The sequence below is a fragment of the Mastigoproctus giganteus genome, chromosome 13 (assembly GCF_048544385.1).
Source record: "Mastigoproctus giganteus isolate SK-2022 chromosome 13, ASM4854438v1, whole genome shotgun sequence".
Taxonomy (NCBI): Eukaryota; Metazoa; Arthropoda; class Arachnida; order Uropygi; family Thelyphonidae; genus Mastigoproctus; species Mastigoproctus giganteus.
This window is the reverse complement of record NC_143587.1, coordinates 48,793,931-48,820,104: the sequence shown is the minus strand read 5'-3', so window position 1 is coordinate 48,820,104 and position 26,174 is coordinate 48,793,931. Positions and strand designations below refer to the sequence as shown.

General features: G+C 37.1%; 1 protein-coding gene across 1 annotated transcript in view; it reads right to left on the bottom strand.

Moving 5' to 3' along the window:
- The window catches only part of LOC150076021 (uncharacterized), a 100,466-nt gene that overhangs the window by 7,224 nt on the left and 67,068 nt on the right, over nucleotides 1-26,174 (bottom strand). The window contains exons 8-9 of the mRNA XM_090387237.1: nucleotides 20,483-20,588; nucleotides 16,529-16,584 (exon numbers count right to left, since the gene is read on the bottom strand). Of these exons, the coding sequence (XP_090243363.1) occupies nucleotides 16,529-16,584; nucleotides 20,483-20,588 (162 nt within the window). The remainder of the gene's footprint in view (nucleotides 1-16,528; nucleotides 16,585-20,482; nucleotides 20,589-26,174) is intronic.

The following is a 26,174-nucleotide window of genomic DNA, read 5'->3' as shown; positions in this document are numbered from 1 at the left end:
TCTCAGGATGGTTTTCTATTTTTCTTAGATCTTCTCTGCTTGCTACCTCGATCAGGACTCCATTCTTCCTGATTTTCCGCATGTTGTTTATCTTTATTTCTCTCAGATGAGGCCTCAACTTTGTTACCACTGTGTCCTTAACTGCCTCACTGGTTTTATGGGTAGAGTCACTTTTTGCTTTCAGAATAATAATGTTGCTTTCCTTGTTTATATTACGTTGCTTAGTAGCTATTTGTTTTGCTTTGGTTATGTCCTGTTTGCCATTAACCTTTGCACATTGGGCATAGGTTAATGTGTTCATTGTTTTATAGTTGTTCTCCTCAGTTGTAACCTCTAATTTTGATTTTAACACTTGGTTCTCTGTGTTTAATTCAATCAGGCGCTGCTCAAGCAGTGACCAACAGTTCACTATATGCTGAACTGAAGCTGCAGCCTAATTGCAAAAGTTGGTTTGCTTGTGCATATATTCTTCTAGATACACTCTGGTTTCCTTTGCCTGTTTGATAGGGTCAGTCAAATTTGTTAGGTAGTCTAGTTTTAGTTCTTCTTCTGTCTTTTGTTGCATCTCTGGAAATTTCTGTAGTTTCTTGATTTTTTTCCTTTCCTGCCCTTTTTAATACTGAGGAGGCCAGCTATCATTTTCCATTTTTTCCATTTTCTACCTGTTAATAAGGAAAATGGTTCATTACCATTTTCCTCATTAACAGGGGCTTTCTCCCTGAGCACTCTAGCTTCATTTTCAGAGGAGTCTTTTAAGTCATTGTCCAGAATTTTGTCATTATTTGATTTTTCAGCCATAATTTCTGCATTAAATTCACTTTCGTAGCAATTAGTCAATTTCTGACGTTTTAAGTAATGGTTTGAGGTACTTATTTCCAATGTAGGCCCACTAGAAATCGCGATTTTCCAGTTTTGGCGGGAAACGCCTGTAGACAAAGAAAACTATCTTATAAACTAAGTATAAGTTAATTCTGTCAGTAGTATAATATTTTTCCATACAAAATAACCTTATCACAAGCAGTTTGAAGTATAATATATTCAAAATTTTTGGACTTTTCAGATGTACTCAAATCAGTGGCTATGCCTGTGGGCTTGTTACCACTGAAGTTGTAGCGATCGTGCTGAGCAAAAACACTCTCAAAAGAGCAAAAATAGACAAATACAATCACAAAAACTATTCTTGCCCGACTTAATTTACTTACCTTCATGTGTGTGTGTGTGTGTGTGTGTGTGTGTGTGTGTGTACTGTGTCGGGGCAGTTCCTAAGCATATGCCCATCTCCACCTAGTACATTTAAAGAATACAGAAAACTAAAGTGGGCCTGATAGATAAGATAGCTAAGAAATAGAGTATCCAAAACAAGAAAAATTTTGAGATGTTTACAAATTTCAACGCTAGTATCTAAAATTAATACATCATTTTGTATAGGAAAGATTAAAACGTATTAAAGAAGTGTTTGTGTGTTTAGTGTGTTGTTAATGTCAGGTCACTTTGCCATCAGGAGGCAGCTGACATCAACAGCTGCCAACCGATGCCCGTCCCCGGCACGTGAAGCCGGACCTGTTTCTACTATTGTTAGCTGTAGTGTCAAAGCACAATTCTACACCCAAAAGAGAAAGTGCAATACTATTGGGTGCCAGCTTTCCAGTCTTGGGCCGCCCAAACCCAAGAACCAAAAAAAAAAAAAAAAAAAACCACCGTAATGGTACATACTCAGGAGCCCAAGACCTGACATAAAGCTTCCAGGTCTGAGGCTCCCAAGCCCAGATACAATCAAGCAAAACTCTCAACATACACTGCCAGTTCATTTTCTGATAGGTTCCTTATAATTGATCTCTTAGAGAACACTGCAGCAGCAAAAACCTGCAATGCCTGAAAATTAGACACTTCGTTCACAAACTCCTGCACGTTGTTTTCAGCTAGATCGGGAATCAGTTCGAAAAGACGACACCTCTCAACATTATAAAATGGGCAATGAAACAGTGTATGCAGCCAAGTTTCCGCCTCACCACAAGAACACCATGGATCTGGCTCCAGACCCCGTGAACATAATTTGTCTGGAAAGGACCCATGTCCTGTCAGCACATAGTTGGTGAACATTGAAGGACAAAACCATGACGAAACTGTTTTAGAAGTAGCAAAGTCTGCAGCAGGAATAATGTTCCTAGTTATTTCTCCCACCTCCGACGAAATCCACCGATTCCTCCAAATCTCTATTAGCTCATTCCAAATTCTAAGTTTCTCCTCCTTAACACTGGCATCCAGGTTGATGGAAATATCCAAATAATTAGCAGGGATTTCTTTTCTCATAGCATATAACATTCCACGATATGCAATGTAGAGATCAAGAGAAATAGATCCAGCAATTACCTGTAGCGCAGCTGTGGTTACCGTCCTCGGGGCATGCAATAGGGCCAACAACATAGATCTTTCTAATGACATGAGTTTGTTTTTTGTTTTTACTTTAATCACTGATCCCGACCACACACCAGCCGCATAAGCAACAATTGGCAGGAAGATAGTCTTGTAATACAGTGACATCGTTCGTTTGTTAAGTCCCCATTCTTTTTTGGAGATTTTAATCACCGAAGACGTGAATTTCTTGATTTTATTATTGAGGTGTGATACGTGCAAATGGAATCCCAACCTATCATCCAGAATAACTCCTAAGTATTTAGTGCTAGACACAAAAGGAATTTGTCTTCCATTTAACAATACTCTGGGTGGACGGTTATAATCAAAATGTTTTTTAAACACCATGAAGTTAGTTTTCTTAGATGAAATTTTTAATTTGTTTAAGGAGGCCCACTCAGAAAGGTCCTCCAGAACATCTCGTATCCTCTGCTCCAGCATCAATCTAGACCCACCAGGAACTCCAACAACCAGGTCATCCGTGTACGCCACCTGCAGGCATCTTGAGGCACTAGGCCTATTCAGCCACTGATCCAAAACTGTGTTCCAAAATATAGGACCCAAAACAGATCCCTGCAGGCACCCTCGACTGATATATTTTCCAAACGTCAGATGTTTTGCACAGACCCTCACCAGCCTATCACAGAAGTAAGAACGAATTACTCCATACATGTATCTGTCGCATCGAGACATTCTTAAGGATGTTAACACACTCTCCCACCACACAGAATCAAAAGCACCCTCAAAGTCCACAAACACAACCAAGACATACTTCTCGGGAGAGGATTTTATGTAATTGATTAATGTCAAAATAGCTTCCTCAGTTGAGTGACCCCGTTTAAAACCAAATTGACAATCCGAGGTAATATGACCTTCATTCAGCATATCAACAATTCGAGGAGCCAGCAACCTTTCAAACAACTTGCCAAGATTAGCCAAAAGAGAAATAGGTCTGTATGATCGAGGATCCCTCTTAGGTTTACCAGGCTTATGCAGGATCTTGAGCAGAGCAATCTTCCAAGATCTCGGAAACTTTCTCTCGATCAAACATTTGTTATATATTTTTAACAATATATGCGGACAAAGGTCAAAAAATTTTATCAAAACTTTGTTTTCTATCAAGTCAAGACCTGGGCATTTCTTAACATTCAATTTAGCAATGGCTACTCCAAGTTCCGGGAGGGAAAAAAGACATATTTCCGACGAACCGACATACTTAGCATTATCCAGCCGGATTGTAGATTGATCTTCTGTGTCCAACTCTGACCTGTCCTCAGGAAAAAGTTCCCTGACGATGTGCTCAACGGTATCATACCAGTTGTCAGTTTCCTCCCCATTGGCCACAACAGTGTTATATATTTCTCCATGTAGAAGTTTATCACGAGATATTCTATAAATCAGTCCCCAAGGATCTGAATTACCCACCTCTTTGACCAGACTCTGCCAACACTCAATCTTAGCACGGACAATTTCCCTATGGTACTCTCTACGCAATGATTTATAATTCTCACTAAGCAATTGTACATCCTGCACTGACAAATGTCTACTTCGCTGCAGCACTCTCCTGGCTCTGTTTACCTGAGATCTTCGCTCAGTCAAAACCGGGGCCACTCTAAATTGTTTTCTAATTGTAGTCTGTAGCGTTGCCTGATAAACATGATATTCAACATGAGCTACCAATTTCTCAGCATTAAAATCGTTCAAAGATATTGCATTGTCATCATTGTAAATAGATTTCAAGTAATTTCCGAATTTTTTCCAGTTTACCTTGTCCATCGAGAATCTTTTTAAATTTCCAATACTAAAATCCTTCGTACCGGCTCAGGGGCAACATAAAACGAAATAGCGTTACGATCGCTGTTTACCATGTCCGTATTTACATCCCAACTCAGAATCCTCCCATCATACCCCGAGGAAACAAGAGTTACATCAATGTTTGACTCTCCATTGCAAGTAGAAAATGTATAAGGTTTACCAGGTAGATTCTGAACACTGAGATTATGTAGCAAAATATCCTCCAAGAGAGAACCCCGAGAATCCACCACCCCGCTGTGCCAAAAACCAGATTTAGCATTCAAATCAGCCGCCAGAATCAATCCACTCTCCGCAAACCTCGAGCAAATTTTATCTATATGATGTAATGAAACGTGAAAATCGTCTGCAGGAGAGCAGTATGCAGAAACCAGGCAAAAGGAAAATTCCATCAATGACACTGAAACACAAACAACGTTCGCGGAACACTCCCCAGCAATGGCAGTCAACACAATGTCCTGATTGAATACCACTATCGCAGACTTGGGAGGGGCATCCAAAGCAGCAACCACTCTACATGAAGTTGGATATCCAATGACTTTATAGACAAGTCCTTCCACTTGAACAGAATAATATGGCTCCTGAATGCACACCAAATCAAAGCAGTTTTCAATAGCAGCCACTCGGATTTCGTCAGCTACAGCTCTAGACCTTTGTGCGTTAATCTGTAAAATTTTTAGACACTTGATTTGCAAAATTATGTGGTAAATTCCAGATTATTTTTCCTATTCATTGTAAGTTCTCCTGTCCGTCATTTCCACAACTCTATCAGGATATTTGCTGTCTCGTACTGAGTGATCACAACCTCGACCTCTCCTCTTGCAGTTAATACATTGAGGGGGACTATCCTTATTAGGACATTCAGCATAAACATGACCACTGTTAGCACAATGACCACAGGACACCGAATTGTGAGAACATGTCTGAGAAGAGTGACCATACCCAAGACAGCGAAAGCACTTATTAACTACTGTAAATTTTCGGAAGCGATGGGATCCAAAACCCAGAAAAATCCTGTCATTATTAAATAAACATTTGTATAGACGTGGACTAAATCCGATAATCCAATTTGTTACCTTAGAGCCTGAACCCGAATTAAACCTAAAGGAAACTCCCTGGTTTACATCTTGAGTAATGTTATAATCCTGGAAGTTTTTATAAAATAAATCCTCCAAGATGTCTTCTTTAGTAAGCTCTTTGGAGACTCCATAAATCAGAATGGTTGGGTTTGAAAATCTAGGCTTCTCAACAGACAATCCTGCCTGCTTTAAGGATAGTGTCAGATATTTTCCTGGCATCATCCTGGCAAGTTGTCTCAAGTAAAACTGCTTTGTTTCTTAAAAGTCGAATGTTTTTGATCTTCATATTTTTATGTTCCTTGTTGATCGCCTCCGTCACAGTAGAGTTCACGTCCTGGCTTGAGGCAATCTCAGAGCCCTCAGAAGGACGAAAGATGACGTTATTTGGATCAGATTGACCTCCAGGGACCCTCCGAACAGGCCTGCCAGAGCTCTCCCGACCCTCCGAGGATTCCAATACATCTGGTTCATTGACTTTAGAAGAGCCTCCCTTGACAATGTCTGCAAACGATTTAGAACTAGGAGCCAAACTCCTAGACCATGACTGTTTTTTCATCAAGCTGTCGAAATGTCCAGCATGAATCTCAAGCCCCGCTGAACGAACTTTCAGGCGTTCATTATCTATGAGTAGTGCTGTGGTTACAGCCTCCAAGTCCGTCCACAGACCGTAGATGTGATTTGAAGCTGTTTTTGTAATTTTACTGGAATCAGATGACATAAACTCTGTAAGGGCCTTTCTCATCCTAGATACAGCCGAGTATACCACGGGTGCCTCCAACGATCCTCCCAAATTTAATCCTTCTGTAAATGAGGAACCCAAAACTGAGTCGCCTCCCTGGTTTATACTTGCATTCTGATTATTATCTCTGTTTACCCCCTTTGAAGGAGCCTCAACTGCAACAACCGCAGCTTCCCCAGAAGTGGGAGGCTCTACAGGAAGAACTGGGGGGCTAGCTACTCTGTTCTTAGTTGAACCGAGCTCAGGTGTTACTGTTTTTTTGCTTTTATCCTTGTCCCCATAAGACCCAAGCTTAGGGGTCAAAGGAATCTTACGACTTTTCATTGTTTTGAACACTTCTGGAGATTTAACCACAGGGGACTCAGAGTCAGAAGATGTACCCCCTTCAGAATCTTTTCTTACTTCTGTTACCTTATCAGCTGTTTTATTTGAGTTGTCCTCATCATTTTTATCTGTTACAACAGGTTTTTTATTTTTATGCTTGTGACCCTTAGTACTGCCCTTAAGTGTTTTAACAGTACTTTTTCCCTTGTGTTTTTTGAGGGGTTCCGGCTTATCTCCAGACTCACCAGAAGACACTCCCTCCACTTCAGAATCCTGTGTTAGTTCCTTGTTAGGTTCTGTATCTATTTTTGTGTGTATGTGTCTTAAATGAGACAAAGACCAAGCTACTTAAAATGTAAGTGTCCTCTTCCTCCTGAAATAAAATCTTATTTTATATGATCGTCTTCTTCTTGACCATCCTGTTAACAAATTCACTTACCTCTCTCCTAAAATAAAAACTAATCCAATTTAAATATATATTTCCTCTATTATTTGCTGGATGAAAATCAGCATGGAAGTTTTGGATTTTACAAAACTCAGGTTTTATAACTCAGCTCCTGATCACTAGATGGAGCTGAAAAATATCTAAAAAATAAGTAATTGGCCCAAGATTTGACCCTCCAAAGATGAGTTCCTCAATCCCAATAGATAAGGAGATATTCAATTTTAAAGTTTTGCCTATTTCAGCCCAAAACAAGCCCACAGTAAATCCTATGTTAACCTATGGGAAAATATTCCTCCATAGGAAAACATTAAAAATTCAAATATTTTTGTCAAAATTCCACTTAATATTGTGTAAATGCCACAAGTAGATGTCACTATTCCTGTTATGGAGTATCCCTGGACACATAAAAAAGAATTAAAGCCAGGCAGCCATCTTTCCCCATATAAAGTCTATGGGACAATGCTATTCCTATGGGAAAATTCACTATAGGATTTTCACAATGTTATTTCTACGAGGTAATGTTTCTCTATGTGTGATGACAAAATAAATTATTGAAAAATTTAAAACAGTTATTTCTGGGTAAATACACAACCCCAACTACCAAAACTTAACCTCTAGACTCATCACTACTTATATTTTCTCAAACACATATTTTCTAATGTTGGGGGTTGCTAAAGACACACTTTTAAATCCAAAATGCAGGAGCACATTTTAACGGCACTATTACACATTAACCACCACCAGGGAACCTTTTACTTACCTTCATCTGTCATACTCTTCAAACCTGAAAAATCCATGTTGTAATACTTGCCTAAATCGAAGATCGCACAATATCGTCGTCAATCATCGTCCGCCATTGACATCAAGTGGAGCTTCATGCAGATGTGTCCGTACACTTCCGCTACTGCAGCGCCCTTGCCTGGGTCAGAGCATATTTGAAACGGCACGGCTGGTGGGATTCACGGTCAGCCATGGTTAGTACCTACCGAAAGTTGTCCGAGGAGGAGAAACTCACGAACTGCTGGTGAGGTGTTGGACGACCAAGGCTCATCGATGCTTGAGGTGAGCGAAGGCTCTCCCAGATGGAATGTGGCAACAGAAAGGTGACTGTGGTACAACTCGCCGGTAATTGGAATGCTGATGATGGGAGCAAGCACCACACAGTACATCAAACCCTGCTGAAAATGGGGCTGCGCAGGCCACTCTGAGTGCCCATGCTAACGACGGTCCACCGGCAACAGCGCCTACAATGGGCATGCGAGCATCGAAACTGGACCTTGAGTGATTGGAAGGTCTTCTGGACCAATGAATCATGTTTCCTGTTGCACCATGTGGACAGCTGGGTATGTTTGCGTCGTTTACCTGGGGAAGTGATGGTGCCTGGATGCACCGTGGGACGAAAAAAAGCCGGTGGCGGCGGTGTCATGCTTTGGGCAATGTTCTGCTAGAATACTCTTGGTCCAGTTATCCATGTGCCAGGCATGGATAAATGGACCCAGGTGTTTAGGTAGGTGGTAGACATTAGTCTACCACCTACCTAGACATTAGTCTACCACCTACCTAAACATCACTGCTGACCAGGTACACCCTTTCGTGCCAACGGTCTTCCCCGCTGGTGGTGCCATCTTTCAGCAGGATAATGTTCCATACCACACCACCTGGACTGTTCGAGACTGGTTCACAGAACAGGAGGAAGACTTCCGGGTATTGCCCTGGCCTCCAAATTCCCTAAACATTAATCCCATCGAGCATCTGTGGTTTGTGTTGGAACAGCAACTCCGATCTGCGGTGTCTCAACCACGGACCTTATAGGAGTTAAAGGATCTGTTGGTTACGTGTTGGTACCAGATACTACAAGACACATTTAGAAATCTTGTAGTGTCCATGCTTTGCCAGGTACAAGCTGTTTTGGCTGCACGTGGAGGACCAAAATCATATTAGATAGGTAGTCAATGTTTTGGCTCATCGGTGTATATGTTGCTGAGATGTAAGTTTTGAACTTTTGAAAATTTTCAATTACAGGCCAAGTTAAAAATATTTTGGATTTAGACCAGTTTCAGGGGAATGTGTCATTATTTACAAAGTGAAAGTACTTCAGAAGCAAAATGAAATGCTTGCCTGAAAAGTGATAAAAAATATCAATGTTCTACCAACTTACTTGAAAAATTAGTAATTCCAAATAGCTCTTGGAACTGCTATTTTCTTTCCTATTATAGTTTCAGAAAACCATAACACATACTAATAAGTTACAATAGGATTTCATTTTATTGCATGAGACCAACAGAAAGCTTTTAGTTCAAACTTCCCTATGACAAGATTCATGGTATACTTTTATCTGATTAGTGCATGATAAAAGCAGTTGGGTCTCTTCCCACTACTTGAGCCACAAATGACAGTCTGTACAGCAAGCATAGGCATCCTTAAAAATATATATATATAACTACTTTCAAGCAAGTTCATAGGTGATCTTGAAAGGCAGGTGTAAACAGATATTCTTCAGGTTGTTAATAAAAGAATATGTCACTGCATTTTTAAGATATTTAATAATTTATTAAGAAATAAATTATAAAAGTGAGATACTTTAAGTTAAGACCCCTCTTTGCAATATTTTTTCAGGGAATTAAAAATTAGACTGTATTTACAGTCTAATCAGCATGTAATGTGTACACTGCCCTAATAGTGAGTAGCACCTCCTTTAGCCCTGCAGCTGTTAGGGCTTCATTACAACTTTATTTTAATTTCACTATTGTCCTCGTCAGGTCCTGCTGTAGGATCTTGCACACTTTGGATTAAGTCATCATTAGTCATTTTTTCGTAGTCTGGTTCATTTTTGTCTATATTCAACCATTGATTAACACGTGCCTTGTCTAAGTCTTAGTATCCTTCAATATTTTGAAATGAGTTTAAAATACTGGGAACGATTTCTACAGTGTTATTTGAGTCTCCCACTTTTCCAAGTTATTTTTGGCAATTACAAAGTCATCAAGCAACATTTTTTTTTAATGATTTTATAATTGTTTCGCTTTTAACTTCCACCCATGCAGTAGAAATGTTATAGATAGCATCTTTAATTGTTAGTGCCTTCCAAAATAAAAGAGGATTCCTTTCTTCATGATTAAAGTCCATCATCAAGGTCTTTCTATAAAATCGTTTCATGCTCTCGATCACCCCTTGGTCCATAGGTTGTATTAGTGGTGTTATGTTGAGTGGAAGATAAATGGTGACAATATCGCCATTTTCTGCAGATAGTTTTTCCAATGAAGGATGGGATGGAGTGTTATAACAAAATTGCTTTGTGGGGGAGACCTTTAAGAGACAAATTTTTCAACATGAACGAATTTATCTGTCCACCACTTTTTAAATATATTCCTAGTCATCCATGCAAATTGGTGATTATAATAATCTGTTGGAATATTAGTAGTGTCCTTTAAACTTCTAGGAGATTTTGATTTTCCCACCATGGTTAATTTTAATTTGTCATCTCCTGAAGCATCTGCACATCATAAGATTGTTATCTGTCTTTGCTACATTTTATATCCTGGTGCATTTCTTTCTTGTACAGATGCCAACGTACGAGTGGGCATTGCTCGCCAATAAAGTCCCATCTTGTCTGCGTTGTAAATTTGCGATGGAACAAGACCCTTTTCTTTAATAATTGTAGTTAATTCATCACAGAATAAATTTGCTCCCACGTTATCTGCACTGAGCTTTTCACTCTGTATCTCTAACTCTGATGCCTGTCTTTAAATCGTTTTAACCAACAATGAAAATTTAGGTGTTCCAGGCATTTATAATTTATCAAAAAATTATTTTGCCTTGCTTAAAATCATTGGTCCAGATATTGGAGTTCCTTCAGCTCTGTTGTAAAAACCCCTTTATCATTGCACTTTCAAGTTGTTCATTTGTAGCACTTTTCAGCAATTTTCTTTGTGAAGCAAGCAAATGTGTCACATTTAGAAACAAATTTATCTATATTGGGCTTGTTTTTAATGATGTCCCGTACAGTTTGCTGGCCATTTCCAAATTCATCTGCAAGCTTTGGAACACATTTTTCATTAATAATTTTCAGTTTCTTTTCCAATGTTAAAACAACTCGTTTTTGTTTATCTGACATTTTTAGGGTTCAAATGCGAGATAAATATTACATACAACACATGGCAAACACAGGAACAAGCTTTCGAGAAGTTTAGTTGACAAATATGAATAGGTTACATTTTTATGTTATTTGTCATTAGAAATGCAGCAGGTATTTCAAGACACTTCACATCTGCAAGTGTAAAAACATCTAATGTGATTTATCAGGTGGCAAAACGAGAGATGCTACAGTGATTTCCACTCAATACAGAGGACCATGGTTAATCAGACCCTACGGATAATTGAGCCCCGGATAACTGATGTTTTACTGTAGTGTTTAAGTACATATTATTATTATCATTAATAGTAGTAGTGCTAGTGAATGATACAAGGAAGCAAACACATACGTCAAAAAAAAAAAAAAAAAACACCTCATCTGTTCATTTCTCTAATATGTCTAATTCATCCTTAAATTTATTCAAACTACACACTTACAAAACATCAGATGGTTGTTTGTTCAAACAATCATTGCTCTATGGCCAAATGAAAATTTTCACACCTTTCCTGCAGTGATCATTTTTTTCAATTTGTCCCCTTGTGTGCATTACCTGAGAAAGAGAATACACCATCACGTTTACTCAATCCATTTAGAGCCTTAACCCTCCTATTGTGTTCGCATTTTGATTACACTTATTGTGTTCAGGTCAATGACCTGAGCATCTATGGGTGTCGTTTTATGGGTGTTAAATTAATATGGCAGTAATGTGTTTACTAAATAATAAAAGAAATAAGAATATGGGCAGTTCTCACTTTATGAGTTCTCAGGTTTACGAGTTTTTTTTCCCCAAGTATCAAGTATCAACAAAATCGAAAAAATGAATATTAAACATCCATAAATCATGCATTTCAAACCACATCGTAGCTATACAATACAGTGTACCCAGCTTTATGATATTAATCCGTTCCAGAGACACCATCGTATCATTAAAATATTGTAATGTGAACCCAATAACACATTGTTTTGTGGTAATTCGTTTCAAGATCTTCGAAGTTGAAATTTTCGCTGTATAACTAAGCTATTTATCTCTCTAAAATGTCATTTTTAAGGTCACGAGTGTGACCTTAAGGCCATATAAAAGGTCAGCATGGTTTGTAAATTGTATTAGTTACCAATTCAAATCATTAAAATGCATACACTTTCATCGTTATCAACATGTTCCCGTTATAAGAATCGATTTCTAACGCCTTTGTGATATTTTTCTAAAGCATATTTCTGGAGGTCACAACCATAAAACAATAAAAACAATTTGCATTTTCTAGTTTATTGGGCTTTTCTGTTAGTGCAATCAATTAAAAATGGGTAGTAAACTCGATATTCTTGCATTTGCAAAAATACTGATAGCTGGAATTGTGTGGGTTTTTACGTTATGGTGAAATGTGTTTGCCCTTTACTGAAATCTTCAATTGTATAAAAAACATAAATAAATTTTAAGAATCTTCTCTTCATTCCTTTTTTTTTTTAAGCTTCGTAAAACTTTTTACTCTACGCGAATAATGTTAGTTGCAATTTGTGTGTGCCGTTAAAAAATGCTTATGCATGCAATCGTGAAATTTATACTTAAAAGAGAAGATTATGCTGGAAACAAATGCCTCTTGAAACATTTCTGAAGAAGATGACTCCTTGTGCAAGAAACCGAGTGCTTAGCCAATAATGAGTGATCATCGAGTGTGCATTTAGTTGATGATGACGAAGAATAAACATTCTTTAAAATTTGTAAGTCATAAATAATTGCTTTATTATTATAATTTGTTTGATTTTACAGGCTACGTTTTAATTTCTTTGGATAAATCAATCATTGTTTAAACAAACTAATTACTAAGTAATTTCATTGTTGAGAACGTAACCACTATATTTAACATTAGGTCTATGGGATTTAATTCCCGCTTTACGAGTGCGCACTAGGAATGAATTAACTTGTAAAGTCGATAACTACCTGTATACGTACCATTTATTGACCAAAAGTTTGTTTATGAACAGCAGTAATGGATAAACAATTGTTACGTAGATCTGAAAAACAGTAGTTATATCATACATTTAGTTTTTTACAGTCTTGGCAGTAGTAATATACATGAGCTTTACATACGTATTTTGAGCAATTACGATATAGTATATTGGTTTTGTTGTCCTTTGAAGAGGGACAAAAATTACATCTTTTACACTTTTTGTGGTCAGCTGTTCCCTTGCTTTGGCAGTGCTGGTTGATGGTTATGCCCTTCTAATCATTTCAGCAGCAGGAATACTTCGAGGAAGGTGTTTCCTTCCTTGCAGTAAGGGAGCGGATCAAGGAACCACAAGGTTCTTCAAGAAATAATCTATGTTTTGTAAGTTTTCCAGCATTCCAGGTTGGATTTACTTTCACACCACAGAACATAGGCATTGTAAGCAGAAATGTCTATAATATTATAAAAGATAGACATTGGCCATCTTTTAGTTTGTCATCTGCATGTGTATGTTATAACCAACTTGTCTAAAGTATCTACAGCACCTTTGGTTTTATTGTAATCTAAAATCATAAACGGCTTTTTATGATCTTTATCATACACATCGGAATCGTGGTGAAAGGTGCTCATGAGTGTCACATTTTTATTACGTTTAAGAATATAAGAAACTACCATTGTGTTATTGCTGAAGTAGAACTTTGAAGAAAGGACTTCCTTCCTGTTGCAGACCAATTCAGTTGGCTGCTCAGGCTTGTTTTTTCGAATAGTGCCAAGCATGGTAATATTTCTTTTCAATAGCATCTACCCTAGTTCGTAAGATGTAAAAAAATTATCACACGTTACATTTTGCCCTTTTAGACCATAAGTAAGGTCTAGCACAACTCTTTTACCTTGGCCTTTTTCTGGAGGTTCCCCTTTTTTTCTGAGGTATACTTGCATGTTATATGCATAAGTGTTTACAGAATTACATAAAGTCCAAAATCTTGATTCCATATTCGGCTGGCTTGTTGGCTATATACTGCCTAAATGGGCAACAGCCTCTAAAAGGTATCAGTTGCTCATCTACCGTTACATTTTCATTAGCATTATAGACCATAGGCAGAATTGCAACCCATTCATCCCGTATGGCAGCTAATTTATCAGTCTGGCGCCGTTGTGATCGAGTTACTTTATCGTAAAAGTGAATTATTTGTGAAATTACATGGAATCATTGTAGGGACATCTTTGCCCTGAATATAGGGCAGTCTACATTTCCATCCCATAGGCTGGAGGTTGCCTCCCCATTAGATTTATACACTTCCAGCTAAAAGCAGTAGGCTGAAATATGCTTCTAATTCAACTACTGTTAGTTCTTGCAACTGGTCACCATAAATTCTTTTTCCTTCTAAATTTGATATCTTCAAAATTAAGTTTACAATTTTTGGCATAAAAAATAAGCAGTAGGAGGATTTTGTATCATATATTCTAGATGTAGCATACCTTGTTGGTCCAGGATTCAACATAATATTTTATGTTGAATCTTCCTTGAAAATGTTAAAAGAAAATCTTCCTTGTTGATTAGGTGTGTTGCAGTTCTACACTATATTGCCATTTTTTGAGGTTATGTAATTAGCCACAACAGCTTCATCTGAAATCACAGGTTCCACTTCTTCATCATCCGATTCACTATGCACCTCTGCTTCAGACAAATGGTCCTCTACTTCAGAAGTACTATCATTACCAACAGAAGCATACAAAAGATTCTCAATTTCACTGTCCATCAACGATCTCTTAGTACACATCTTCAACAATTTCTTCCTGCTGTTCTCTTAGAGTAGCACCAAGCTTGATGTTTACCAAGAAACTGACACACAAGTGCACACTGGCAGATATATGCGAGAAGGCACCAACAAGCCCCCACCAGCATCAACAGGCATCAACTTGTCGTTCACCGCACGCGCATAGCGCATATGTTGAAACTTGTTCAAGAAACGTGGTAATGTAAGTTATTTCTATGAAAATAAAATACAATCATTTATGATAATAATTCGCTTCCCATTCCTTAAATTTTAACAAAATTCTGATCGTCAAGTCATATTGACCCGAGCACAATAAATGTAACATTTACATTTATAAAAAAAACTAACTATAAAATTTTTTTGTCAATCTAAGTGGGTAAATCTATTAGGGTAAATTAGTAAAAGTCATAGAGTGGCAACAAAATATTTAAATAAACAGGATTTACGGGCATTAAAAGAAGGTGATCGGGTCACCAGTTCAAGCAGTACCCGAACACAACAGGAGAGTTAAATGCATCAATCAAATCTCCTTGCAAGCACTAGTTTTCAAGTGGTGAAATTTGCAGAACTAAAGTCTTTTGTGGTTAAAGCATTCTCTCTAAGTAATCTGGTTGCTCTTCTCTGCACCCATTTCAGGAAATCCACATCATTTCTTAAAATGAGGTTTCCACACCTGTATGCAGTGCTCAATACATGACTTAACCACTGCTTGATACAAAGAATGGTGCACTATGGTCATAGTTGCCGATGCACCCAATAAAACCCGAAACAAACAAACAAAGGGATAATCACTTCCTTGTCCCAGCTGGCACTGTTCCTGTATATCATTTACAGAACCCAGTGAACTGTTCTAGGAGCCTGTCTGCACTGCTCAGAGAAATTCATGTCAGACTGTACAATTATCCCTAGGTCTCTTTTATTCTCCAGCACCTTGGATGTAGTAACACCTAATTGATATTATTCTTGGAGCACTGCTGCCCACATACAATACATTGCATTTACCAATGTTAAATCTCAATTTGTGTAGGTCTTGTTACAGTAGTATGCCTTAATCCTGTCATTAACCACCCTGCCAACTTTTGTATTATCTGCAAACTTAGACAATAAGCTTAATATGCCTTCATAAATATTGTTAATAAATACTATAAACAGTAAGGGACTCAGTACCAAACCCCGAGGGACCCCACTACTACCATTAGTCCAAGAGGAGCAGTGCCCATTTATAGCCACAAAGGGATGGTTTCCTTTATCTGGCAGGAGTTGATCCTAATGCCACACTGCTCCAATTTGTACAGAAGTCTTTTATGTGGAACACAGTACTGTCAAAAGTTTTATTTAAATCTAAATATATGTCAGAATTATTATTTGCATCTAGTACCCGATTAATACCTGACCAAAACTAATTAATTAATTAGGTTTGGTCGTGTATAACTATAAACACTTTGGTAAAGAATATGTTGCATTTCCCTACTTTTGTTAATTTTCATACCAAACTACAATAGTTAAATGAGAATAGTGATTGTGTGAGCCTGATATAATAAAAGAAAAAAACTCATATGGATAACAATGTGAAAAACAAAAGTGCATCAAGAATCACAGTTGTTAAAAAGAACTGTTGGTGAAATGTGGGAAGTAAAGCTAAGGTTAAGAGTAATTAGGTTATTACTAGAAAAGACAGGCAGAACTGAGATAAAATACACATAACATGTTTAATCTGTTAGTCTTTTAATTCTAATAATAAAGTAAATGATTCGAATTTCCTGGTTAAGAATAATAAAATAATACTACTACTCCACAATGCTAGGTATACAGTTAATATTTTCTAAACTTATTGAATGTAAGTCATAATGCAATCAGAACATACCTGAAAGCAAACAACAAGTGTTATATACCAAGTTCTAGGTTGTATGTTGGCACTCCCTGTAGAAAAGAAAAATCAATAAACAACACAAGTTTATCTCTTTATTGTAATAGTCTATAGTTTGTAACAATTTTGTTGCTATTTTTGTATTTTGGTTTTTATTAGTGCTGCCATTTAAACTTCATACCTGCTGTGATAGCTGTAGGTGTATGCCTTTTGCTATACCTTGAATATGGAGAGAGCCCAACAGACAATCATGACAACTGCTACTTTTGTACGTTGGACATGTCAAAGTTTTAAAAACTCTGTGGGTCAAAAATTTGTAGTGTATCCCAATGTACCATTCTCTATTACTCCAGTGCTTGCCACATCAAGGGCCTTCCAATTCCCATTCTTCCTTCCAGAGGAGAACTCTGGAAGGTGGAATTTGAATTATCCATAATTGAATAATAAATCTGGTGAACAGGATAACTGTAATTACACCTCAGAAGCATGTTCAATTAAAGCTCCACATTTCCATTTCTTTAATCAACAAGAATTGGATGAGGGACTTGAGTCTAACTAAATCCAATGCAGACCTGACATTTTGTTTAAAGAATGGAATCCACAGGATCCTAACTGCATACAGTAATACTAACTTCCAGAAATGACATGTTACATATTTTTTATTGTGATTGGTCTTAGTAAAGCAAAGTGACTTTTTCTTGCATTGGTCAAAAATAAAATAAATGATAAAGAATTAATTTTTTTTTTAAATAATATAAAATAAAACAATAAAGCCAAACAGAATGTTCTTACTATTCCCACAAGGTAACCATCCAGTTCTACTGAATTTAGTCAGATTCACTACCTCTACCACTTTGGGAAACAAATTTATTCAAGTGTTCAACAAAAAATTCAAATAGGTGGATTTCTCGCAAAATCCAGTCTTATGTTATTCCCTTAGATTTTATACGTTCTCCCCCCCCCCAGTTCTTGTCTCACCTACAAGGGAGAACTGACCTTCCTCATTCATTTTTATTTAATCCCTTCAATGCTTTATACACCTCAATCAGGTCTTCCCTTAAATGTTTAGTTTTCAAACTTTGGAAACTGCATCTTCTAAGCCATTCTTCATACACGGTGTGACAATAAAGTTCCTGGTCTGGTGAAATAAAAAGAACACAAAATGAAGGAGCTCAAAAATGGTTTTATTTTTATTCAAAGTAATTACCACCTGATTGAAGGCACTTATTACACCATTCTAAAAGTTTCTGAAAAGAGTCAGCAAAGGCATCCAAAGAAATGATGTTCGGTTCAGTAGTTATGTTTTTCTTTATGTCCTCAACATCCTGAAATCTCTTTCCTTTGCGAGCAGCTTTCATCTTGGGAAAGGGAAGAAGTCCCGCTGGTGCTAGATCAGAAGAGTAGGGTGGATGGTTGATCTGGACAATGTCATGTTTTGTCAGACATGTTTTCACAAGTATGGAATGGGTGGGGACATTGTCATGCAACAAGAACCAGCTATCTTTTGAAACTGTAGCCTTGCCTCTGAAATTTGCTTTAATAGTCTTTGAAGCACCTGTACATAGAACACAGCCTTGACCCCTTCAGGTACAAATTCCTTTTGAATCACACCCACTCTGTTTGTCAAAAAATATGATCAGCATTGTCTTGATCCTGGACTTCTATAAACAAAACTTTTCTTTATTATTTTTTGTTTATTAAATCTTGGTGATGATTTTGAAGTCCACTGCATGTTCTAATGCTTCATCTCTGGGTCATACTGAAACACCCAACACTAATCTCCGGTGACAGTACAGTCAAGGAAATTAGGATTTCTTGAAAACTGGAATGAATTCTTCACATGATGACACTGTTATACTCATTTGTGAGGGAGGACAAATTTTGCACAGATCTTCCTTTTTCCTAAATCTTCATACAGAATTTGATGAATCGTTTCCTTATCCATATCCAACTCATCAGCTATCATTCTGAGGATCAAATGATTTCTTCCCACTTTATCAACTGTTCTTCATTTCGAGAGGTTGACAGATGCCCACTTCTTGGGTCATGAACAACCTCATGTCCATCTTTGAACCACTTGTACCATTCACACACACTGATATGACTGAACATATCATCGCCATAAGTTTTTAACATTTCATACATTTCTGTTGCAGATTTACCCAGTACAAAGAAAATTTTGATATTTTTTTTGTTCCATTGCAAAATCGTGACATGGTACGTTAACACTAAAATGAAACTGTTGTTACTTGAGACCTGTAAGCCTACTGGACAACTCTGTACCACTCATGTGAGCATCATTTGCACTCATCACTAATCTGGTTGTCCTTCTTTAAGGTGTCTTCAGAAATTCTGTCTTTTTTTTTTTTTTTTTTTTTTGTTTAGATGCAATTTCCAGACCCAAATACACTAATCCAAATGTTGTCCTTCTCAATACTAGTACTGGTCCTATAAGGTCTTTATGAAGAAATTGGTATTATTCATAATCTAGAAGAATGGCAGTCTTTTCATAGACAGTTCAAGTAAAAGTTCAAAAGCTGGTGCTTCGCAGTGGGAATATATACCCAATGATTCCTGTTGCAGAAGACCAAGTAAGGCCAATGTAAATGGGATGTGTGGACTTCAAGATACTGGTGTTCCTTGTATTTGCAAGGTGTTTTCACTAAGTTCTCTTGCTTTCTCTGCCTTTGCAGCAGGGCAGTAGGTCAGCAGCAGAGAATGATCTGCCAGAATTGGGTTGCAGCCTGGTACACACAATGTAGTAAATAATCCCTTCATTCCAAGAACGTGTTTCTTCCAAAACTCTCTATCAAGCTGGGATTGGTAAAACAATTTGTTAAAGCACTGGATCCTTAAGGTAACATCTTCAAGTATATATAATCCATGTTTCCAAAACTGTCTGATGCAAAAGTGAAAGGCGGAGTATTTAATAGTACACAAATTAAGCAATGTTAGCTTCATAAGAACTGGAAGACAAAATGAGTAATGCTGAACAAAATGCCTTGCAGTTGTTTTGCCTTGTACAAATGGCTTTCTTGGTAACATTAAAAGTAAAAATATACAAAGAACTTGTTAACCAAGTTGACTGAAAATTATGAAAAACTAACATTAAAAGTGAAAAGTACAAAGAATTAACAAGTTGATTGAAAATTATGGAAAACTGGGATGCAGAATGTTTGTCAAGCTCCATTACTTGCACTCCTCTAAAATTTCCTACTACTGAATCCAAAGCTATGTGGCTCCATAAGGATGATTGACCTGATATTCCTCTTGAACCTGTTCCTTGGTGTTTTCTGCAGACTGCATAGTTGGGGACATGTTCCATAAGTTTGTGAAGTCCTCCAGACTTTTTTTTTTCGTCCATTGGGGTATTACCTGCAGTCTTTCACTTTTGAATAACATTCATTGTAGTGGATTTTTGGAAGGTTCATACAAGTTGCATACACAGAAAGGTTATTGATGTGGCATCCAATTGCCATTCAATGTTGAAAGTTTGTAAATTCCAACAGATGACCCATATTGGTTTCTAATCATGTGCTGCTGCACAGGTAGACCTATGAGATTTATATTTGTACACCTGAACTGGTATAGATGCAGGGGGGGACTTCTGGCACGGCACACAATATTTGTGGAGGAATATTGGAATGGCAGTACAAAGTAATGAAATTTTTGGATATGACATATGCACAGCAAGAATATACATGGCCCCTTGACATCATGTGGCCCCAACAATGCCTATAACTTTGTAATATCTATTTTAATGACAAATGAGTAAAATTCTCAGTATACATTCTTCTGTATTCTCTATTTTCTAGGGTTATGATTGTTTTATCTATGCCAAATGCTTGGTCTGTGATGTATGTAAGTAAAAATTAATTTCTGATCAGAAATATGGTATTTTTTATTTATATATGTTAAAGAAAGATAACTATTAAAACAGTCAGTACTTACCACAAAGAGTAGCAGCTGATACAGATAAATATAACAGCTTAATATACTGTATAAATGCTGGAACTTTTTCCATCTGGTCTTTACCATTAAATTCCCAGGAAGCAGGCTAACAATATATTTAAAAATGGCTATGAGATGTGAGTTCCCGTTTTGTAATGCTAATAAACTACTTATCAATAAACAGTGAGTTACTATTAAAGTCTTCTTATTTCTTTCATATTTATATAACATGATTTCCAAATGAAAATAATTCACCATATACTAATTGGAAAAAAAACCCAGAAATTATTAATGTAATTTTTGAAAAAAATAACTTTGCAATTGTAACATCTATTTTAGTGACAAATGGGTAATATTTTCAGTATACATTCTGTATTCTATACTTTTCTGGGGTCGTGTTTATTTTATCTCTTCTAAGTGGATTTGCTTTTGTGTAAAGTTTAGTGGTTTTTGATATCTTTCAATCTGACATTTTTTGATATCTTTCAAACTGTTAAAGTTACTATTTGTGTTATTCTGATTAAGGAGGTATGTCACTTTAAGGTGGTACTAACAGAAATTAACTACATATTTACATATTAACTACATTTTAACAGAAAACAGAAGTAATTACATTACTTCTATTTTCTCAAGCAGCCTTCCTTTGCATGTATTTCCTAAAGATTACAATCTACAGAAATTCAAGTGTAATGTTGACAACTTTCTTCTCAACCTTCAACCCATACACATGATACTTAGTATGATAGGATCTAATACCATTCGTGTTTGGGGGGTTCATTTAAAAAAAAAAAAAAAATATATATATATATATATATATATATATATATATACACACATACAGAAAGTCTGAAAATCCAGATGCAAGAAATCCGGACTTTTCGAAAACTCACAAACTTTTTAAATTTAGCGGACTTTTATGTGAGATGCACGCATGCGTGAGTGCCACAGATGCCCAGCGACAACAAGCGAGCTTGCAGTTGCCATTTTGAAATGAGCAATCTAACTGTGGCAATGCTATAATTTTTGTCCTCCGCTTCCCATTTACCATATATAGCATACATATTTACAAGCCCATAATAATGGCTCCTAAAATAGATAGACTTCATGGTGTGAAGAGAAAGAAGAACACATTGAAATTGAGTGACAAACTTGAAATAATTAAGAAACTAGAAAGTGGTGTGAGCAATACTGTTTTAATGGAAACGTGCAACATCGGAAAGTCTACAGTTTACAATATAAAAAAGGCAAAGAATAAAATTCTAGAATTCACAGCCTCGTCTGAGCCTTACAATAAAATTGCTGAGAGAAAAAGTTTACATTGGCAAAATTAGAGAATCCTGATAAAGTGTTGTATGAATGATTTTTGATAAAATGATCAGAAGGATTGGTAATTTCTGGGCCGATGCTTATTGCCAAAACAAGGTCTTTTAAGGAGCAAATGAACATTGAATCAGAGTGTACATTTAGTGATGGATGGCTTAGGAATTTCAAGACTCATCATGGTATTAGACAGACTTTTCTAGAGAAAGACAGTCAGCTGATACTGTCACTTGATAAGCAGCAACAGAAAATAGTGCAACATTTAAAAAAAAAATTGTATCTGACTATGACCTTATAGTCAATCAAATTTATAATGCTGATAAACAGCGGTTTACTGCAAGTGTTTGCCCACAAAAACTTTGGCTGGAAACCAAGAACGAAATGCAACAGGGTTTAAGCTTAACCCCTTCATGGATTATCAAGAGATATCTCGTTTTTAGTTTTAAAAGTTATTTGGAACTACACAAATATCTCGGTATACAATAATACCCAAAGCAAACAATAATACCTCCAAATTTAGGACTGAAACGTATTTTCTCTGGCATTTATCTGGCTAATTTTGCATTAGCCAGGTAAATCCAGAGATTTCAGGATTTTCTTATGCCTGGCAGCAGACGACTGGCTTTCATTTTACTTATATTGTACGGCAATATCAGAACAGTAGCATGCATTCCTGTGCCCACAGAGTAGTAAGATATCTTACTACTCGGTGATTGTGCTGCCAGTAAGCAAAATATAATTTGCCATTCTAAATGCAGAATACTGAACCCACGAAAATAATTCACAAAAACAATACTGAAAAATATTTCAGCGCCCTCTTGAACTGCTGCCTGTAAGCGACGCTTACCTCACCTGTCCACTTGTGGTGGCCGTGTGTCAGAATGTAGTTAGTTCGCAATTATTGCGAATTATTGCTTGTAGCGGGAGGTTACTGCTTGTGCGTTCCACTTCATTTTTAAAATTTATTTATATAACGAGTAATGAAGACTTTTATTGTGCCTTTCTTTTAGCTCAAGCGCTAATTTATTAAAAAAAATCTGCATAATTTGCACACTTTTTGGCATACGTGAGATAACTCGGGATAGCCCAAATGGGTTAATTACTCCCATGTATTTTCTACAAAAAAATAAAATAAAAAACACAAAAAACTATACAATGAGTATTCGCATGATGCATAAATCTGTAAAATAAAAAAAGTCGATCCGTTACAGCACATTTTCCAGAAAAAAATGTTCCGGGAAGGGGTTAATAAGGAAAGAGTAACCGTTCTTATGTGTGCTAATGCTTCAGATCAGCATAAAATTAAGCTTTTGGTGATTTGTAAATTTCAGCACCCACGGTCCTTTAAAGGAATTGTGCACTTACCTGTGACCTATAAAGCCCAAAAGAATGCTTGGATGGACAAAGATATATTTCGCAATTGGTTTGTTCATGATTTTGTTCCATCAGTTCGTCAGAACTTGAGAAAATTGGGGAAGCCTGCATATACAAAATGCCTGCTACTTCTCGACAACTTAGGGCCCACCCGCATGAATCAAAATTAGTGTCCGATTGCGAAAATATTTTTGCATGTTACTTGCCACCAAACGTAACACCATTAATTCAACCCATGGATCAAGGAGTTATTAAGAACTTTAAATGTCACTATAAAAATGATTTTAAGACAAAAATGATACATAAGAATGTCAACCCGTCAGCAGAATTTCAACGCAGTTTTACAATCAAAAATGCAAAATTTTCACTCTTAACTGCATGGAATGCAGTCAAGCCTGTAACTCTTAACGGTGTGGCGAAAGTTATGGCTGAATGTGATGTTTGCAGATCTACAATCTGATCGAAACAAAGATTTTGATGGATTTCACATAAAGCTGAAAGCCTCTGAAGTGAAAGAACTGATGGAAACTGTTAAATTATGTAAAGAAGGCAGCCCTCAATGCAAATTTAATGCTGATGACATAGAAGAGTGAATATGCATTGAAGGTGATGAAGACTCTGTTAGAGATGAGTCATTAATTAACCTAACTGCCCTCTTCTGAATAGAATCTAGAAGCCTGAGAGAGGTTTTGGTGGCACTGCCCCAGATGTGGGAACAATATTCCATGGTAGGATGGATTTGCGATTTGTACAGAGTGAACAGCTGTTTGGAAGAAAAGTAATACCGAGAGCAAAAGAGAAAACCAAGTTTTTTAGATGCAGAGGAAGCAATATTTGTAATGTGCTTGTGCCAAGAAAGATTAGAAGTCAGGGTAATCCCCAAAAGAGATATATCAACTTGCGTATAAATCAGAGTTTCACCAAAGATATAAGACAAGACTGAGTTTTGGAAGGATTGAAATCAACTAAGTTGTCTTTGCCCCACTGGAGAATTACCTAGAGATTGGCATTTAAGGAATTGACAGCAGATATTCGAGAAATTGAAGCTGATTGAGCAGGGCGAGATTTCTCAAGCTGAAAAGTGGAATGCAATGTGCTGTCATTAGCAAAACTATGGATAGGATTTCCGGTCAATGGAAGAAGTTCATTAATGTACAAAAGGAAAAGAGTGAGGAAAAGAACTGAACCTTGGGGGACACCGGCATAAGTGGAGAAGTTAGAAGACAGAGAGCCATCAACCATCACCCTCAGTGAGCGATCAGAGAGAAAACTGGATAACCAATTACTAAAAACAGTTGGCAAACCATAAGATGGAAGCTTGTTTAGAAGACTTTTATGCCAAACAGGATCGAAAGCCATTGAGATGTCAAGAGCAACTGCTTGTGTTTCACCAAACTTTTCCATTGAATTTGTCCATAAATGAGTAACATAAGCCAGAATATCACCAGTGAATCGACACTGATGGAATCCATATTGGCGATCATTGATCAGATGGAAGGTTTCTAGGTAGTTTAAGAGTTGGCAGTTAATTGATTTCTCCATTACTTTAGAAAGTAATTGCAATGGGACAATAATTGGATGTGACAGATTTGTCACCCTTTTTAGGAACTGGCTGGATATGAGCAAATTTCCAAGCAGAAGGAAAAACACCTTTGGAATAAGAAAGTGAAAAAAGGCGGCAAAGAACAGGAGTAAGTTTAGGAGCACAGATTTTGAGAACAAGTGGAGAAATACCATCGGGACCTGGAGCTTTCTTAGCATCAAGATTCGTCAAAATCCTTATGACATCCTTTTGACGGAAGACCACAGGAGCCAATGAATGGAGCATGTGGGAAATGTTTTACCAAGATCATTAATAAATGAGTTGGAAGAAAAATGGGATACTAGTAGGTCAGCGTTATCCTCAGCCGAAGTGACAACAGAACCATCTGGTTTTGACAGAGTTGGGAACAGAGATGGGCAAAAGTTGCAGCCAATGGCTTTGGCAAGAGACCATAATGCTCAGCTACCATTAGGGCAAGAAGCAAGTTTTCTACTCTTAGCCTGTTCAAAATCTAGTTTGAAATAATTAATAACTGCTTTACAATTATTGTGAGCTTTTGTGTAGGCAGAAAATGAATCTGAAGATTTCTTAGCACATTTACTGGAAAACCAAGGTTTTCCAATAAATAAAGGACAAGATTTTAAAGTGGAGTGTGCAATAAAGGATTCCATTCCTGCAAGAATAATTTCACTGACATGATCTGAGCAAACACTGACATAAGATGTTTTGAAACAGTAGTCGGACCAAGGAAAAGAAGAAAATAAATCTCACAGGTCATCCCATTTTGCATTCTTGTAATGCCAAACAACATGAGGTTGGGAATAGCCATGAGATAAAGGCTCCATTGGAGAAGAGACAATCACCAAGTTGTGATCTGAGGTGCCCGACCAGCTGGGTCAGTGTGACTAGAAAACAGAAGCCAGCTGGAGCTGTGAACATAAAATCACCAAGGAAAATTACCTCACCGTTGCAAAGAGAAGAAGTCGAAGAGCTCCAAGTGATTAGTGGAGTTGGAAGAACGGTAGAGACAACAGATGAATTTGACACAATGAGGTAGAGAGATTTTAAGCCAGAGAAGATCGAAAAGAGGAAATTCAAAATTACCAAGTCTCTGACAGGGAGTATTGGAACGGACATATGCACAATTACCACCTTTGAGGCGAAAGGAATCATGCAGTGAATATGGGCAACTGAGATGAGCAGTAGTTGAATCAACCAATAACTGAGATTCTGTTAGAAAAAGTACATGGGGTTTGGCAGACTGCAAGTGGAAATGGACATCATTGAGATTAGAACTCAGACCACGTATATTTGTGAAATGAACTAGGAAGTGTTTGAGAGGTTTAGATCTTTTTGCAGATAAGCTTACTCTTTTAGTTTGACAATTCAGGGTGTATTCAATAGTAAGAAAAAGTGGGGTGGGAGGACATACTGTATGAAGTAATGAAATTTTTA